Consider the following 18,254-nt stretch of genomic DNA (forward strand, 5'->3'; position numbering starts at 1 on the left):
TTACAGAATCACCTTTGATGAGCCAGCATATAATCAGATAGAAAGACTCCTTCTTCTAGATGCAGGTTTTAAGAGACACCCACACTGTTCTCCAGTAGTTGTCTGACATGTTGAAGAGGAGAGCTTCGCTCCAGATGAAAAACCTGTTTAGGCCGAGTGCCTTGAGAGGTGTGTATTCTGCCTGAACCTGCTCAGGCAGTTGTCCAAACTCGTAGATTAAATGAAGCTTGAAGCTGGCAGCTCTTCGGGGTCAGACGCTGTAAGGTGAGTTCTTCTTCCCTCATTGACTTTTTCTATAAGAGTGCTCATATTATGCTTTTTGGCTTTCTCCCCTTTCCTTTAACAATATTAATGTATACTTTATTAATCTCGCAAGGGGAAATTACAATTTTAATTATTGTGTTATTATTCTTTTTTTGTGCATGTTATAGGTTGACAAAGTGAAAAAGCCCAAAGCCCCCCCCCCAAAGGGATTTACCATCTTCTACAGAAAACACTGTTCACAAACTGCTCCATTGTAGTCCAGCCTTTACTTCTGTAAAGATGGAACAGAAGTGTGATGTCTCCCTCTGTAGCTAAAACAGAGAGCTCAACACACAGGGTGAAAAGAGGAGCTGCAGCAATGTGCAGTACAACAAATAATCTTTTTTATTTTTTTATTTTATTAAACCATGTAAACGTTCTCTGGTAAAACCTCTGTATATAATTCTGAACCTGAAAAAGAACATAATATGAGCACTTTAATTACTAGTAAAAAAAACTACCAAGATCACTGTCGTAATGCTTACACTCTAACCAGAAACAAATTACAACGCTTTCTTAAAATCAACTTAATTGTGCCTCTTAAACAATTTAGAAATCTGGTTTTAAGCCGGCAAACGTACTGGTACCTGCTTTACATAATTGTATTTTTTTTTTTGCATCCTTGTTATCCTAATTTATTTATCAAATTGTTTTCAGTCTCAGAATGTTTTTTTAGTACTGATCAAATGCTGCAACAACGCTGCTGACCAACAGAAGGAGCTGTTTCTGGGTGGATGCGTTCAAGGTCTCGGCTTGTATTGTTTATGGTGACATAGACATTCTTAATAGTGAAAACAATATTATGGACTACGGATACAGCGCTGGAAAACACATTCAAATGTGAAAAGAAAATAGAATTGGAAATGGAAGTAAAAAAAATTGACTTGAGTAAAATACCTATCATCCCAATCTACTTCAGTCACAAAGATGACTTACACACCGTGAAGGTGACTCATGATGGCACTGAACAGATCTGAGACATGGGATACCCTGGAATAAACGTCATAAGCATTTCCCCTCAAGTATTCTATTTAAGTACACTTTTAAGTTAATTGTACTCCCATTTAATGCTACTTCATACTTCTACTTCACATTTCAGAGGCAAACACTGAACCTTTTAAGCCACAACATTTATTTGACAGCTATAGCTTCTTCACTGATAACTATTTTACATACACATGTATAAACAGCTCAGGAAATGTAATGTTTTATGTACCCAGTAAAAGGAAATGTTTCCCCTGTGGTATTACCACTTTATTTACGCGAAGAATGAAAGTACTTTTTCACCACATGAGCATTTCATTCACATTCCCCCAAATTCAGCATGGCGTTTGGTACGTTTGGAGACTATGGGATCTGCAGTAAAATCCCAAATCATAAAGTATTGCACAACGTTTGTAAGAAAATTGCAGTGGTACTACTAGTACATTTCCTCAAATACTGTCCTCAAGAACACTTTAGAGGTACTTGTGTACTTGAGTATCTCTATTTGATGCTACTTTATACTACTACTCCACTAGCTTTAAATTTCAGAAGGAAATAATGTACCCTTTTACTAATATCTGATATATTTAGTTACTTTACAGACTCAGCTTATTAATACCAAATATAATTAACAAATTAATTATAATGTATTATAATAAATTACACAACCTGGCAATATATATTTGTAAAGATAAGTAACATTAAAGTAATGTACACATAAACACATCAATAATTATAGGACACTAATTTAATACATATTATTCTGAAATGGGTCGTTTGTGTGCATGATGAATATGTATTTATGCTGTTATTTTTGTACTTTTTCTAACTCTTTGAATTCAAAGATGTTAAAAGTCAAGGCCATGCATTAATGCACGGCTTTAACTTTTAACAGAGTATTTTAACAGATTATTTCTGCAGTGTTTTACTATTACTTAAGTAGAAAATCTGAATATTTCTTCCAACACTGGAATAAAAGTATCAGTATTTGAAAACTGCTCTCTTGTACTTCAGTTGAATCAGTTATTGAGTGAGTTATTCCCTAACCCTAACGGACTGGTGCATGTGTACTGAAGGCTGGTTTTAGGACAGGAAGCTGCAGGATTTGGGTGGGCGGAGCCTGGAGTGAAGTCACTGCCCCCCAAGCCTGTTGATTGACGCGCACCAATGGCTCCTCCTTGCAAGTCTTTTTTTCCCTCCCCCTTCGTTTTCCAGTGTAGTGCGTTGATTTCATACCAAAGTCATACTTAACATTCCACTTATACTGTCAAACCTCTGAGAAATATTACGGAAAACAACAAGGCGCCAAATTATTATAAACTAACTAAAGTGACCAGCGGCTTCCATTGAGAGGAAGAAGGTGACTGCCAGAATAAAAAAAAAACAAGGTAAGTTCTCCAGTAAGGTTCACTCTTTCTGTTAGAGCCTTTTTTTCTGGGTGAGTTTTTTCATGCCGCTTGTCTCGGTGAAGTTTTCAGATCATTGTCATTTTTTACATTTTTCCGTGGAGCTCCCCGCGTTGGGAGGGAAGAACACATTTGCTGATTGATACTCTATTGTGTTTGACTTTGCCAGTGTGCAGGGATATGTTTGACAGGCTCTACAATCACATTTCCAGCGGTAGTCCCGCTCATTGGCACACACTATTACAAAAAAAGACACACAAAGCGTCTCTTTTGACAGCACAGCAGAGAAGTTGGTGCCAATATGTTTTTTGTTGTCTGTCTCGCACAGTTCATACCTGGATCATCCGACACCTCCAGCCTTGTTCCTCAAGAGGAATCCAACGATCGTACCTACAGGCACAGAAGAGAGAGACAAGCAAAAACCATTTGGGAGGAATACACAACTTCAGTCTGGTTTGGACCTCTGCAACCCCAAGGTAAGAGAAGTTCTGTCAAAAAGGATTTGTCAGCATAGTGAAATGAGAGGAAGAAGCCCACTCCTCTTCGCTCAGCAGAAAACAGGACTTTATTAGCCAAAGGAGAAGAAAAAGACAAACATTTTACAAAGAAATACAACTCTTATGAAACAAAGATTTAGCTACATGTACATTCGCTTCAGTGTTTTTGTCTTGCTGGGATGAGATTTAAATGTAATACATTTTCATTTTCATAACATTTTCATCTCTTTTAAAGATGGACATGTTTTATCAAGACACTCATTTATAAATTAACATCATCAACTTTACTATCTTCTTTTTTTGGGATTGGAAAACAAAACTTTTAAACAGACAGATATGAACACAGAACACATTTTTTAGTATGAACCACAGAATACCAGCACATTTACAAATCTACAAAACAAATGGCGAGTATGAAGGAAAGGCAGTGTGTAGGCTTGGGACTACACTACTGCATACCAAAAGGATTTATGTTGCATCACTGCTATAAGGTCGATATTTAGACCAAACCTCCCGTATTAGTTTATAAGCTGATCACAAAAAAAACGACATCATTTTTTTTTGTTGCCTTCTTTTCTTCAAATGTTTTACTTTTGTCAATATAAAAGAAATCCTGAGCCCATAAGAAATAAGTGACAAATAAACAACATTTGTATAAAAATAAATAAGCTTTTGTGACTGCTTACCAAGAATCACGGCACAAACATTGTGTCCTTTGAATTGATGAATAGTATCTGGATTTTTTTTTTCTAGTTTCTAATAACTTTTGTTTAGCATGCCATTATTAACATTTTAGGCAGATATTATCTATCTATCTATCTATCTATCTATCTATCTATCTATCTATCTATCTATCTATCTATCTATCTATCTATCTATCTGTCTATCTATCTTTTCTTTCTCCTTTTTTTCTTTTTTCTTCCATGCAAATAGACAGAGCATGCGATGATACTCTGCTAAGTCCTTCTAAGTACATAATTCATCAGTGAGGATTTGAGATGCGTGGATATGAATGCAAGCTAATTGTATAATTATATAAGGGCCACGTCTGACTACACCTGTTCTCAGTCTGTGTTGTTAGTTCACGGCTCAGGTTAACATTATTATTTAGTTTTATGATGGAGCCAAATGTTTTTTGGCAGACTACAAAATGTAAAAAAAAAAAAAAAATAGCAATAACATGTTAGTGTTCAAACAGTCAAAGGAGTTTCAGAGTTAAGTCACTGCCAGTCAACAGGTCGGACTTAACAACAGAATGCAGTATGTCAGGTCGGTCCCAGCAAGCAGAATAACCTGTTGACATTGACGTTTGCCTTGCAATAACATTCCTCAAAGTCATAAAAATTAGATATTTTCATTTCAATATTTCATACATCCTTTTAGTACATTCACCAAGTTTGTGGGGAAACATAAATGTGCAACAAAAGGAAGCGTTTTCACAGCTCTGTCTTGATTCCATGTAGCTCTGAGTGCAAATACGGCTTTTGGTGAGCTCTTTGTGTGTGTTTGAGGCTCCAGTCTTTGATAAAGAGGATGATCAGATATCGTAAGGCCTGTTGGTCACATCAGGTCACGGTTGAGAGGCAAAATCCACAAGTTTGAGGATTACATTCTATTAACATGTGGAAGTGATGTTCTGAAACGAAACAACCAACCAGTGCGACCAAACAATGTGTCCTTGGTAAATGAGACACGCCAAGATGGCTAATAATAGATTTTGATGCTGATGGGTAAATCTGGAATGGATTAAGCATTCTGCTGCTCCGACAGATTCCCCTTCATTGTTTTTGTGCGGCATGAATGCATCAGGCCTCCCAATGTACAATGCGGTGCCCCCCCCGCCTCCTTGATCATACTTTATGTTTCTCAGCCGTTGTGGATTTAGCATGTACACACCGTGCAAGAATTAAATGTGAAGGGAAAGTTTTACAGCGTTACCCCATGTCATGGAGGTCAATTAGATTACTTGGGGTAATATCCCCTTAAAGTGGCCTGTTTTTTCTCCCTCTACTCCCCAGCTGTGCTCCTTTGGGCTGTTTATTGGAAGAAAGAGTTAATGAGCTTGTGTTCTCTTCATGAGGTCAAAAAAGAAATCTGTCGTGCTCCTGATGTGTTTTGATTTTTCCAACCTTTGTTCAAACAGAAACTGTAGGTATTTCAAATCATATGTGGCGCTCTGCTGATTCCGGCGCTAAAGTGCATCCTTTCTTTGCTCTGCAGAGTGTTTACTCGGGCGCAGGTCTGTTGACTGTTTGTCAGCGGCAGCTTCACCCGTTTGTGTTAAACCCACAGAAGAGCGGCTAATGAGCTCCCCCCCCTCCCCCCCCCTCCCATTTGTTCAGACGTTGGTTGCTTTTTAGCACCATCCCCAGAAGTGCTCGTCCAAATGGTGGACACTTGCCCCTCTGTCAGCCCGGATCTGAACAAATACCACTTATGTCTGCGTGGTGAGCACACAGAGGGCCTTGGAGAAAAAGCCTGCAGCTCTCAGCAGAAGGGCATTTAATGACAATCTGGAATACAATATGCAGTCTCACGCTAGCTAGCAGCGCTTGGGTTAAATGAGTGCCGTTGTGTGGATGAAGAGCATATTGTGCTTTGAGATATTTGTTACAATGATGCAACAAAAAGTGCTGCATGCACTAGCACCAATCAAATATGTCTTTAAACATATACCAGGTAATTCCCTCTCAAAGTCCCGAGGAACATAATGTATCAACATTGTATTCACGTTAATACACTGCACATGTTTACATATGCTCCAAACCATGAGGTTTTAACAGATAAGCTTTCTGGCCTCCTATTCGGACCACTCAGGGGAGGAGCCAGGGAGTGGCCTAGAACAGTATGGTCTTTGTGTCAGATGTCCCCAAGTTGCTAAACGTTTTAGTTGTTCTTCCTCTGGTGACCAACTGTTGGGAGTGATGTTCCACATAAATGTGCTCTAAAGAGGAAGAGCTCAGAAAAGAAATGTCTGTGAGGGTATGTTTGCCAGTGTCTGTGGCTCCTCCAGCCTCCATTATAGATAACATGAGGCTCACTAAGCCCTTCTGGTGTTTCAGAGATGTGTGTTTGTGTGTGTGATTGTATGTGAGGCCTGTTTGTCGCACTGGAGCTCCAGTGACCCAAGGGCACTCATGTGAAACCGCTTTAATCCCTTTGCTCAGAGTGTTTTGGGTTGGGGGAAGATATCTGTCTGCGGCACACAGTTAGTCGTTTTGGTTACTCCTAATATTAAAAAAATAATGCAGGTGTTCAGGGATTTTAAGGTTTATTGGGCCTTTATGAGCGTATGTACATAAATGCAACAAGTTTCCTTTCTGGTTCAGTTTGTTATGTCTAATCATAGTTTTTCCTTGTGAAAAACCCTCTATATGGCCCTGATCAAAGCCATGACTGCTTTTAATGCCTTGTTCCACAATTTATATGGTTAGATGACTTATTGGCTGGTGCACTCTGCTGCAAAGTTATGCATGTCTTAAAGGTTTCACAGATTATGGCTTCAAACCGCTCCCCTCACCACAAAATGACCAATTCAGACTAGAATGGCTTCTCCACTGCGTTCTCTGGAAAATTTCCGATTAAAATGCTGATTCAGGCTATAAAAAAAAAAAAAGAGAAAAAAAAACATTCTGGTGCACTCGCCCCATTTTGTGTCAGTCGATCCGTGTTTAGCATGGATTTAGGCTTAATTCTCTTAGAAGTGTGACAATTCAAGGTATGCCACATAGCCAGCAGCACCCAACATTAAGAATAGAACAATAAATGAATGAATTAGGCCTTATGTCAAGGCTCTGGTTCGACGTGTGATACTCATTTCTCCGCCTGAGTCTCTCAGTGACTCATGTAGGAAACCAGTAACCTCTCCTTACCTCCGAGTGAGTTAGCCAGTTTCCCCGCGGTGTGATTTGTTTACGAGAAAACAACAAATAAGAATCAGTTGTGGTGAGTTTCATGATGTAAATGTTTAAAATGTATGTGAGTCTCTTCCAGCTCAGATCACTTTCTGAACTCTGAAGATCATTGTTTTTTTGGCCATGTAGCTGGTATCAAACTGCAAATGTTTGACTTGACAAAGGGGAGTGTGTGTTTGTGTGTGTGTGTGTGTGTGTGTGTCAAAAATGTTTATATTCTGATATAAAAAAAACAACATATTGGTGAAAAGTATTCAGATCCATTACTTAAGTAGCAATACTACGGCAATGTAGCATTATCACCAAAATGTACTTGAAGTATCAAAAGGCTAGATGACTAAATGGGACTAATGTAGCATGTGTGTGTGTGTGTGTGTGTGTGTGTGTGTGTGTGGATTTGTCTCAACTTTTTCCTCTGCCTCTCTTTCTGCCTTCTTGCCGTGTGAGCTGTTGGCTGTCCAGCCCTCCTCTCACTCCTAGCTCTGATTGTTTCCTGAGCGCCGTGCCAGATAGGAAGTAGGAGGAAGTTATTGGAGGAGCTGGAGAGAATTTATTAGGGCCAAACACAGACACAAGAGGGAGGGGGGAGGGAGGTGATTCTGATTTCTTTTCTTTTTTTTGTGTTTTTGGAAGATGGGGCTCTTGCTTTCATGAGTCTAAAGAAGGCAGTGGTGGGAATCTTTGAGCGGACAGGCTGACACTTACAGTAACACAGCTCATCACCTTCAATTTCGAAGGAGAAGTAATACGGCTTGACATGTGCATTTGCATTTGTGAATGCATCTGTGTGCGTTTCAGTGTGTCAGGAGGAATAAGGCAGTGTCTGCAGTTCTTGTTAAAGCGCGGCTTCCCTGGCCTGGAACCTAAAATGTTTTCTCTATCTGTAATCTGACCTTAGAGAGCAGCTGCTCCTTCTGCCACCAAGTCCTGTTGTTTCCCCTGTCAAGAGTGTGTTTGTGTGGCTGTTGGTGTGTGTGTGTGTGTGTGTGTGTGTGTGTGGGGGGGGGGGGGACATCTGTGAGCGCCCCTCAACCTTACCGAGATGTGTGACGGAGTTTTTTAGGCTGTGGATTTGTTAATGTGTATAAAATGTTACATTCGTTGGAGGTGTGTTTAACTCTCAGCTAAGCGGGGGGGCTTTCTGCTGCCAGCAGGGGTCTGTTCTTTGCCAACAGGTGTCCCCACTCAAGCAGCAGCTTAACAAAGGCTGCATTTGTAAAGACAGGAACAAATCCTGTAGTGTATTGGTTAACAAACAGACGGAGGTACATACATTATGCCAGACTGCATGTGATGGAGAGACAAACACAACAGGCTTGATGGCTCAACAGTGGAAGAGACAGATTTGAAGGGAATCTGTTAACAGTCTGCTCTGGGACATGAGTCAGTAGAGTTGAGTCACGGTAATGGGGGTGTCCAAAGTTATGGACAGCAGTGGGAGGCTGATTTTCATGTAGTGTTACATGATAACAAGAAATGTGGATGAAGAAATGGATCAATCAAAGGCAGTACAAGCAATATTTTGTTTTTTAATACTTTTAATTCTTATTTTAAAGCTGCTACAATCCGCATGATATATTTTGATGACCTTGTTTACCATGTAAGGACTCATTTATTGAAGGATTGACATATAGTGAGGAACAGCGGGTTAATTATCGCATCAGCTCTACAGAACAGCTCTTTGCTGTTTTGGTTCACCTTAAATCCTCTCATCAGCGTTGTTTGTAGGAAACAAACTCTGGTAATGCCGCTGCGTACACCACCTGCTCAACACCAAACAGCAGACAGACACAGTTTGCAACTAGTCACTGAATAAGGTGGAGCATTCAACGGCTAAAGGGTCAGATATATCCCTCAAAAGTTGGTGGAGACCAAAACAGAGCTGAAAAGAGAGAAAAAAAATCTATTAACGCAGCTTCACGTTACCAAGTTTTATCTAAATGTGGCTTTTATTGTACTTTTATTGTATTTTAATAACACTGGTCTCGCATTACCAGACCTTCCTCCACAGCGATGTGGAGGATGGTCTGGCTAGTCCACACAGCATTCCGGGATGGGAGAATAACATACTCTGGTTTATTGGCATTTCTTTAGACCCATTACAGTCGTGATGGGCGGTGCTAAGCGCCGGACACAATAACGGTGCCTCTGCAAAATAGCCTCTGGAAAGTACTTGTTTTGGTTGAACATGTACTCGTTCAAAGCAGTTTCATTGGTGCAACAGAAAACTCAGATTGGACGGAGAGTCTAGCTAGCTGTCTGGATTCACCCTGCAGAGATCTGAGGAGCAGTTAACCATAGTCCTCAGAAATCCACCGGACTTTAGAATGCCAACACAAAGAAAGCAGAAGGTAACAGACATCCGGCCAAAAATGAGGGACATCTGGCAGATCTTTCAGCAGCACCGGAGCAATCCCCTAAAAGAATCGTTGTCAACATAGAATATATTAACACTAGAACCAAAAAAACAAATTATACGTACATACTTAGTGAAGAACTATGTTAGATTCCTCTGATGCGTTAAAACAGTTTGAAAATGTATTTACAAGTCTACATTATCTGATATCTTTAGAAAAAAAGTTAACCTGTTAAAAGGTTTAGTGCTCATCGTACGGCTTTGTTTTGAACAGAGAACAGTACACGCACAGCGGAACAAAGACGAGATGCTGGATGACTGGATGAGCTGTGTACTGTTCTTCAAAACACCTGAGAGAATGTACCGTGAGCAACATTCGGTCTCCGATGATTTATTTTCTGTTTAACACCAAATGTGACCCTATGCATTATATGATTCTCCTGCTCCGTCTCACAAAGCAAGAACCAGGAGAAGTTTTTCAGCCCCAACTTTTTTGTCTATATGTGTTTGTTGTGGGTGGTGATGGCGCCGTAGATATGACATATGCCTTTGTTGTGGGTAATCTGGGTTCGAATTCCACTGCGATAGATCAACCCATGTGTCCCTGAGCAACCCCAGAGAGTTGCTGCAAAGGCGTGCGGCCTCTGATAGATGGCAAAATTTAAAGTAGTTTTGGATAAATGCGTTAGCTAAATGACATGTAATGTTTTTTTGCCTTTTTGGTATTTACAGCATTTCAAGAAGTAACATAATTTTTTTTAATGTCTTTATGCATCCAGCTCAGGCTGGCTCGACATCATTAAAATTAAAGTTTGTTGTTTTGCTCACGAGAAACCACACTTAAAGTTTGGAAACACTTATCCTCAGAATTAAAAAAATTATGTGTAAAATGAACAGCAGAAGCATTAAACGTAGGACTTACAAGTCACTTTCTGTACACACACTCTGCCTAACTGTTGTTTTTTGTACTCGTTACACTGTCCTAGATCAACGGTGGGATGTTTTCTCCGCAAATTAATTTCTATGATCCACCCTGTTTGGTCTTAAATCGTTGCGAGGTTTGACGCATCTTCCTTTCTTACCAGAGGACTGGAGAAGAGATGTTGCCATCAGGCCATAAAAATCATGAGACATGACAGAGTAATTTTGACTCAAGCTCTTGCCCCACTCTAGTCTTAGAATTCCACTGCGTAAGTAAAAGCCCATCTGGTTGGTGCATCTGAGAGAACCAAGATGATCTCATGTTCATTGGAAGATAAAATTGAGAAATAAAAACAGGCAATGTGAAATGAAAAACAATCAGCTGTCTCTGAGTGAATACGTGTTATTGTGTCAACTCCTGAATCTCATGCCATCCACTTGTTATTACTGATACACAGAGGCTCTGTTTGTTTCCCTGCCTGTAGGTGTTTGTAAGGGATTTCCTACACTCTGTGGCACACTTAAACAAATGCCTGCGCTGGAATCCCTTTCCTGATTTAGGTTATACCGACAGCTTTCCTCCATGTGACCTGGCAGCCTCAAAGAGACTCAGTAGAATTACTGGAATTCATTGGGACATTTCACCGCACACAATCCTGTCTAGGAAGAGAAAAAGGGAAACTCAGTGCGGTGCCAATAAACTTTGGTTGGTTCATGGATGGAGTCGTAGCGGAGATAAGCCGATTGCTGAAAACAGACTGCAATGCCATCGCTCCGTTCAGGGCTGGGGAAATGCAAAGAGGGATTGTGGTGCATGAATGGTGCCATTTGAATGAATGTGCGAGGCACGTAGCTTTTGCAGCATTATTCCTGCTGCACATTGGAATTCTGTTGCATGTTGCTCTAATGGCCTGACTCCCAGAAAGCAGGAGGGGAGGTGTGTCCCTGGTTTTTGTGTTAAATGTGGGAGCAGGGTGTCATTCAATCGAGATCTTCTATAAACCCTCCAATCTCCCATCTGGCAGCCGCCTGAAGGAGTCTCACGCAGGTTTGTGCTTGTGACTAGGCCTTCAGCTAAGAATTGTTTTCATTATCTGTGAATATGGAGATCAGTTTCTCGATCAATCCGTTACACATTTGAGTTTATATGAAAATAGTGAAAAAAGAGGATCATAATTTCCAAAAGGCAAATTATTGTCATATCATTTTATTTCTTCGTTCGACCATCAGCCCAGAACCTAAAGAAATTCAATTTATTATCACATAGAGAGAAACAGCGAATCCACACAAAAGAGAAGTAAAAAACAACTTGTACTAAATAATTAGATCATTAAAACAGCTGCAGATGGATTTTCTGTCGATCTGTAAATGTAGTTAGATTTTTTAAGTTATCTATAGGTGCCTGTGTATCGTACTGTGTGTTCACCTCTGTGTGTCTGCTGTTTAGTTAGCTGTGTGTCACTAAATGGTGTGGAGTTTCTCACCCAATCTCGGCTGAAAGGCACAATACAGTGCGTTTCTAATGTAATCAATATGTAAATTACAACAGCTTTTCTTTTCAAATTACGTGCTGGCAGTAAATCTTGTCGGAGAACTGAATTCCAAAGAGTCAAACTCGCTGTTGCTGAGTCCATAAAACTGTCTTTGTAACTTTATTTACCGTTCACTTTTATCATGAAGTCGTGACTATTGTCCAGATTTGAAATCCTGTGACTCCTCTAGACGATGTACTGAAAAATGGCTCCACCGACAATGCCCTGCCTCTAGTCTGAGCTCTGAGCGTGTTCACTGCTGATGTTGCATTCCAGCTGGAACAATCCCACTGTTTTCCAGACCCCAAAGTGGACGCCTAAATTGGACAACACCCCCACCCCACTTACACACCCCCTTTCCCCCCTTTTGCTCTCCAACCAACCCAACCACCCACCCACCACCCACTCCTCCCATACACACATCCACTGGTCTCCTGTCCTTATTTGGGTAGAGACGTTCTGAGCGTTGGGTGGAAGGGGGGCAGGGGGTGGAGTGGGTGGCGGAGGAGGGAGGGGGGAGGGCTTTTGGTTGACACAAGGGAGGCAGGAGGAGAAACAGTGAGCACTCGCAGCCCTTTCTTAATAAGGACATGTCTGGAATTCAGGCCCCTCTCTCGGTGAAGAGCCTCTCTTTTAGCAGCCCCTCACTTGAACACACTCCTGTGAGCGTTTGGAGCTTCATTGAGGTCGTCAGATCTCCGTGTTACACTGAGCGCCATGCGCTGCTCTTCACAGCTCGCAGTGCGGAGGAGGTTTGCAATGTTTTCTCTGCTATAATTGGAGATAAACAATAGAGCGGCCGGCCCACCCTGCTTTCCTCCCTCACTGTGCCACCAGTCTTTGATTATTGCCCCGGCTGCACTGAAGCTGTTGCCCCACAGCACCTGTGCATTCTGCAATTAAATACTTTGGGCTGCCTGAAAGACATTTTCACACCAGGCAACCCAAACTGCATGTGCTGTACTTGAGGTTGAGAAAGAAATGTGTATGTAAGGGTTACACTTGACGTTAATGGCTTTTCGTGCCTAGTTTTTATTCACGCCAACAAACAGGCTGCTGAAAGCCAGACAATGAAAAATTAAGTAAAAATCATTATGACTAATGAAGTGTCAACACATGTATAATGTGTGCTTTTGGAAAAAAGAAGAACTTCAGAGTCAAAGGTGACATATGTAAACTTGAGCTATTGGGCAAAAATGTAAATTTGCAACTATTTTGATAATTTAATAATTGATTTAGTCATTTTTCCATTAAAACTTTAAATATTTAAAAAATGTGCTGCTTCCAACTCTAATACTTGATGCTCTTCTTTTTGCATAATAGTAAACTGAGTATTCTTTTGTTTTTTTAATGTTGGATGAATAACACAGGAAAATTGAAGACGTCATCTTGGGCTTTTGGAATTTTAAAATGGTAATTTTATAGACTATTAATTGAGAACTAATGAAACTTGCCATAAAACTTATTATTTGACACACATTCATTATACTTTAATGCAAGAACAAAATAAGCAGAAAAGTCTCACCGTTTTAGAATCTAGAACCAGATAACTTCTGGTATTTCTTTCTTTAAAAAATACTAATTCATATTAAGTTGAAGGACTAAACAACAGATTGACTTATCACTGCAGCTCTATTTATTTACTCGCATATCCACATGACTGTGTATATTTTTTATTATTGTCTTTGGGATGGTGAGTTTTATTAAGTGTCAAGAACAAGTACACTCCAGCCGTGTGATCTGTGAGGACTGACATGGATCACTGGAGCTGCTGATGAGTGCTCAGTTTCAGTGTTGAGTTTTAACAGCGTGACCCTGTTGGAAAGGGTGTAAGAGTGCAAAGGGTCTGCCATAACCAGCTAAAATTAGCAGCTTGACTTGTGGATGTTTGTCCAACTCTGGTTTGGGTTCAATGACGTCAATACATTTCATGTTGTATGTGGCGTTTGCAAAATATCACTGCAAGATCACTGTATAACATGATCTACTGTCCTTTTTGATCTTTGTTATTCCTGTAACATGATGATGGGAAGAGAAAGGAAGCATCACTAATCCTCCACCTCTGCATTTTTTCTTCTTGTTTGTGGTTCTTGCAGCAATCATAAAGAATCTGTCTAAATACTGAGAGGTAAGCTGAGGGAGATTTCAGGTCTATCATCATCATCATTTTATAACCAGATAAAATAAAACAAGGTATTGACTGCATAGGTTTGGTATGCACACCCATAAATTCTTGAGAACAAGATTTTCACAGATTTTTACTGATTCACTCTTGTTATGAATTAATACTATAAATAAATTGAATTGAATTGATTATTTTCCAATTTTTGTCTTTTGTTACATAAATCATACTGGTAATATTTGACTTCCTAAAAAGGTGCAACACCTCATGACTTCTAATGGAAGAAAACTGCAAAGAGAAGTAATCATGTAACATTCTACCATATAGTTATATGTCAATATATCTATTTTATAAATTATTATTTGTCAGCATCTGCAGAAATGCTAAAGCAGCAACACAAGCATCCTGGGAGGATCGTGGTTACCTCATAGACTTCCATTTCAGAAACAATACAATGCTGAGAAGGCAGCTCGAAAAATACTTAAGATCTTTGCCTGCAGTCAGCCATAAGCCAACCACACTGGGACACAGTTCCCACACCACAAGAATTCTTTGAGGCCGGCGCTGATTAGTGAGGTCTTTAAACTTTGTTTTATGGAATATCTTGAATTCATTTGTCCATTTCAGAGAAATAAAAATTCTAGGAAATTATACTCAAAATTACGGTTACAGTCGTTAAATTTGTATGAATAAACAATGCTAACCATAAGTAACCATTTACTATAGTATATAGTAAATGTCCAAGAAAGCCAAAGTAGTGACCTACGAATGAATAACATTACTTATTCGAGTGTCATTATGCTTTACATGAACTCAAACAGTTCTGGGCCTTTTTTGCAGCCTCACAAATAATTCACTTTGTATTTTTGTAAAGAAAGAAACAGTAGACAAATTACCAGGAATTAAATTCACACAGTATGTAATGTTAATAAAAGGTCCCATGGCATGAAAATGTCACTTTATGAGTTTTTTAACATTAATATGCATTCCCCCAGCCTGCCTATGGTCCCCAGTGGCTAGAAATGGTGATAGGTGTGAATGGAGCCCTGAGTATCCTGCTCTGCGTTTGAGAAAATGAAAGCTCAGATGGGACAATCTACCCTTGGTACCCTTGCCCCTTATGAGGTCATAAGGGGCAAGGGTACCTCCCCTTTCTCGGCTATGCCCGCCCAGAAAATTTGGCCGACCCATGAGAGAGACATCATGGCTTTCAAACGAGCAAAGTGACAGTTGGCCAAGGCCACACCCCATACCCTCAACTGTTGCATCAGAAATAGAAAACAAGGAAGCAAAGTAAGAAAGCCGTACAGTGTGCTGACCTGTTTGCTTGCTTGCCATCACACCTATTGTGTTAAAAGGTGAAGCAAGAGTTGATGTATTCTGAGAATATCTTTCCAAGATATATGAAACTTGTTCATCAAGCACAACATACCAAATAAGGTTTTTCAGGCTTCCACATACCCGAGTTCCACCATAGATGAATGTCACAAAATTAAAATAATGTGTTGATAAGACAAATGGTGGCGTATGCAGTATGATACAGCTAAACAAAGATTCTTGAATGTTATGTTGTGAGACAAGACACGTTCTTAAGGATTTTTTTGCCACGTGGCATCAAGTGACCTGCATTTCCATCTGTGACAAATATTTCAGGGATATTCTGTGGCTAAAAATTAACATACTTTGTTTCCATTTATGCATTTTAAAGTAATGCTTTAGAAAGGCTGGATGGATTGACAAAATCAATAAAACTTCCTTAATTACACAAAAACCTATTCATGCTCGCTTGATGTGGTTTTTGCCTTCGTCAAAAAAGAGTAAATGGGATAAGGAAAGTCATTTGCCAATTAAGTCCTGGTATAGCAATCCTTTAACCCGCTGTCGATTTAATTATTTTGTCTAGCAGACTTGAAATATGTACTCAATTGAACCAAATTCCTGAAGACCCATCTCATATTTTCTGTTAGATGGCCAAGGCAACTGGCTAGCAGCCTCTTCTTCTTCTACTGTTTACTGGCGGATTACAGTCATGCGTAGCCACTTCTGTTCTCACCAAACTAGCTGTAGCCTAGTTTATTCGCTCCAATTCTACTAATATTACATTTGGAACATTTCTAAAATCTGCTTAACAATTGAATGAAAACACAACTTTTGTTTGACCTTCCTAGTGTTGCTAAGTTGTACATATCGAGGTTTAAGCAGGGATAAAAAATATGAAATGATGGCTGATTACAACACACTTCGGATGACTAAGTGGTGATTGTATTCAGATCAGATGAGTTTTCTTACCCTCTCGGTGGCACTCAGACTAAAACCCTGTAAGTCCTACTCACAGTAAATCTTTAAAAATGAGTCACAGATATAAAGTTTCATTCTTTAATGAGCTTAAGTAATTTCCTAAAAGAGCTTAGCACTGTAGTTTTTAGAAAATAATTCTCAAACAGGAGTACATTTGTTGGGGACTATTTGCAGCTGCGGATCAATACAGATTTGATGCGCTAGTGAGTAGCCCTGCCTTGATTCACCCTGTTCACGATTTAATTTTTGAATAATTGTGATTAAAAAAACCTTTTTTTTAATGACTTTAATATTCATTTCATTTCACGAGCCGACTACTTCACAAACGATACAACTTTCTGAATTTTAAATGCTCTTTCTCTTCATTGAGGCCTCTATGTTTACAGGCTTGTAGTGATACATAATGTGCTATAGGTGCAAAAAAATGTGTTTGATACTGCCAATTTGTTTTGTTTCGTCATGTGTGCAATAAACATTACACTTTGTGAGGAAAAGAATCGTGGTAAAGAATTGTGATGTTAATTCCAAGCTATAAAATCGTGATTCATATCTTTCCCTGAGTTGTGCAGGCCTACTAGTGAGTATTTACATAGGATAGTGTGTGTTGGATTGACTCACGGTACTCATGCTCATAGTTACGACACATGACACAGATTGCAACGATGTGGCTCACTGATGCTATTAAGACAACAGTGGCGCTCTACAGCGTAGAAGCTAAATCAGGCTTTGGCTGCACAGATGATATTTGTCCAATAATTGTTCATTTGCTGTTGCCATGGGACTTGTTGATAGTAAGAAATCTCACTTGCCATCTGGGTATAGAAGACTAAAATACTTGTGTTTCAAACTGCCAACAGTGGTTGGGTTTCATGTGCAATGTAATCATGATTACAATAAATAAGATTTGCTAAATTCAAATAAATATGAAAAAAGAACAGCTAAGCAGCTTGTATCTTCCTTTCACAGGTCTCCTACAGATCCTTTGATTTTGGGGCTCGGGGTCGGGCCCAGGGGGAGCCGCCACCATTGCGTCCAACGAGTGGAGTGCCAACGGTAGCCCAGAAGATGGGCTGGATGGGGAAAACGAGGACAAGACCATTGACGGGGACGCCGAGGGCGTGTGGAGCCCGGACATCGAGCAGAGCTTCCAGGAGGCCCTCGCCATCTACCCTCCTTGTGGCAGGAGGAAAATCATCCTGTCAGATGAGGGGAAGATGTATGGTGAGTAGCACACTGGATAACAGCCAGAGCAACAAAAGAACAACAATTACATGGAAATAAGTCCCATATTGCATGCACGAAAAGGAGAAAACCACCCATTCCACACAGATTTGTGGCTCAAAGAAAATACCCACCATAGTGCCCTCAAAAGAAATGAGAAAAATACTTTTCTTCCTCTTGTGCTCATAGCTTTGACACTGAAGTGAATGTTTTCTTTCCATTCAGAGCTCTCTTTAACAAGTCTGTACCTGCTGAGATGTGACCCAGAGTCAGGTTCTTCCAGTCACACCAGCACTCTCAGAGCCTGTTATTGCTGTCCTGAGAGCATCCTAGCTCCTCTCCGTTTTGATTAACACGTCTCTTTTCTTCCGTGTTTTTATTGACAGCCTGTACTTTATGCCCACTGTTTTATGGCCTCTTCTCTTCCTCGCTACTCTTTCACTCGCAAAACCTGCTCTTTGTGTTTCATCGTTGAACGTCATGTGCTTGTTTCTCCACAAACCGGTACCTCTGGAAGAGGGTTTTTTGCCCGTAGGTGACTTGTTGGTGCTGGTTTCTTGAGAAGTTTTGCCTTTGATGTTGGATGGCTCGGTTAAATAGGCAATAATTAGCTCAGCGTGAATCAAGACTCAGGAACAACAACAAAAACATCCCATTGGCATGTCGAAGATTTTAAACATCCATATGGTTTCAGAAAAGT

The 18,254-nt window shown here is 40.0% G+C and overlaps 1 protein-coding gene across 11 annotated transcripts in view; it reads left to right on the forward strand.

Moving 5' to 3' along the window:
* Positions 1–2,465: 2,465 nt before the first annotated feature.
* LOC117943351 (transcriptional enhancer factor TEF-5-like) overlaps positions 2,466–18,254 on the forward strand; it is a 34,178-nt gene continuing 18,389 nt past the window's right edge. For all 11 annotated transcript variants that reach the window (XM_034869424.1, XM_034869427.1, XM_034869425.1 and 8 more), the window contains exons 1-3: positions 2,466–2,675; positions 3,022–3,169; positions 17,300–17,554. In XM_034869424.1, the coding sequence (XP_034725315.1) occupies positions 17,548–17,554 (7 nt within the window). In that variant the 5' untranslated portion in view covers positions 2,466–2,675; positions 3,022–3,169; positions 17,300–17,547. The remainder of the gene's footprint in view (positions 2,676–3,021; positions 3,170–17,299; positions 17,555–18,254) is intronic.

Source organism: Etheostoma cragini, chromosome 4 (genome assembly GCF_013103735.1).
Source record: "Etheostoma cragini isolate CJK2018 chromosome 4, CSU_Ecrag_1.0, whole genome shotgun sequence".
Classification (NCBI taxonomy): domain Eukaryota; kingdom Metazoa; phylum Chordata; class Actinopteri; order Perciformes; family Percidae; genus Etheostoma; species Etheostoma cragini.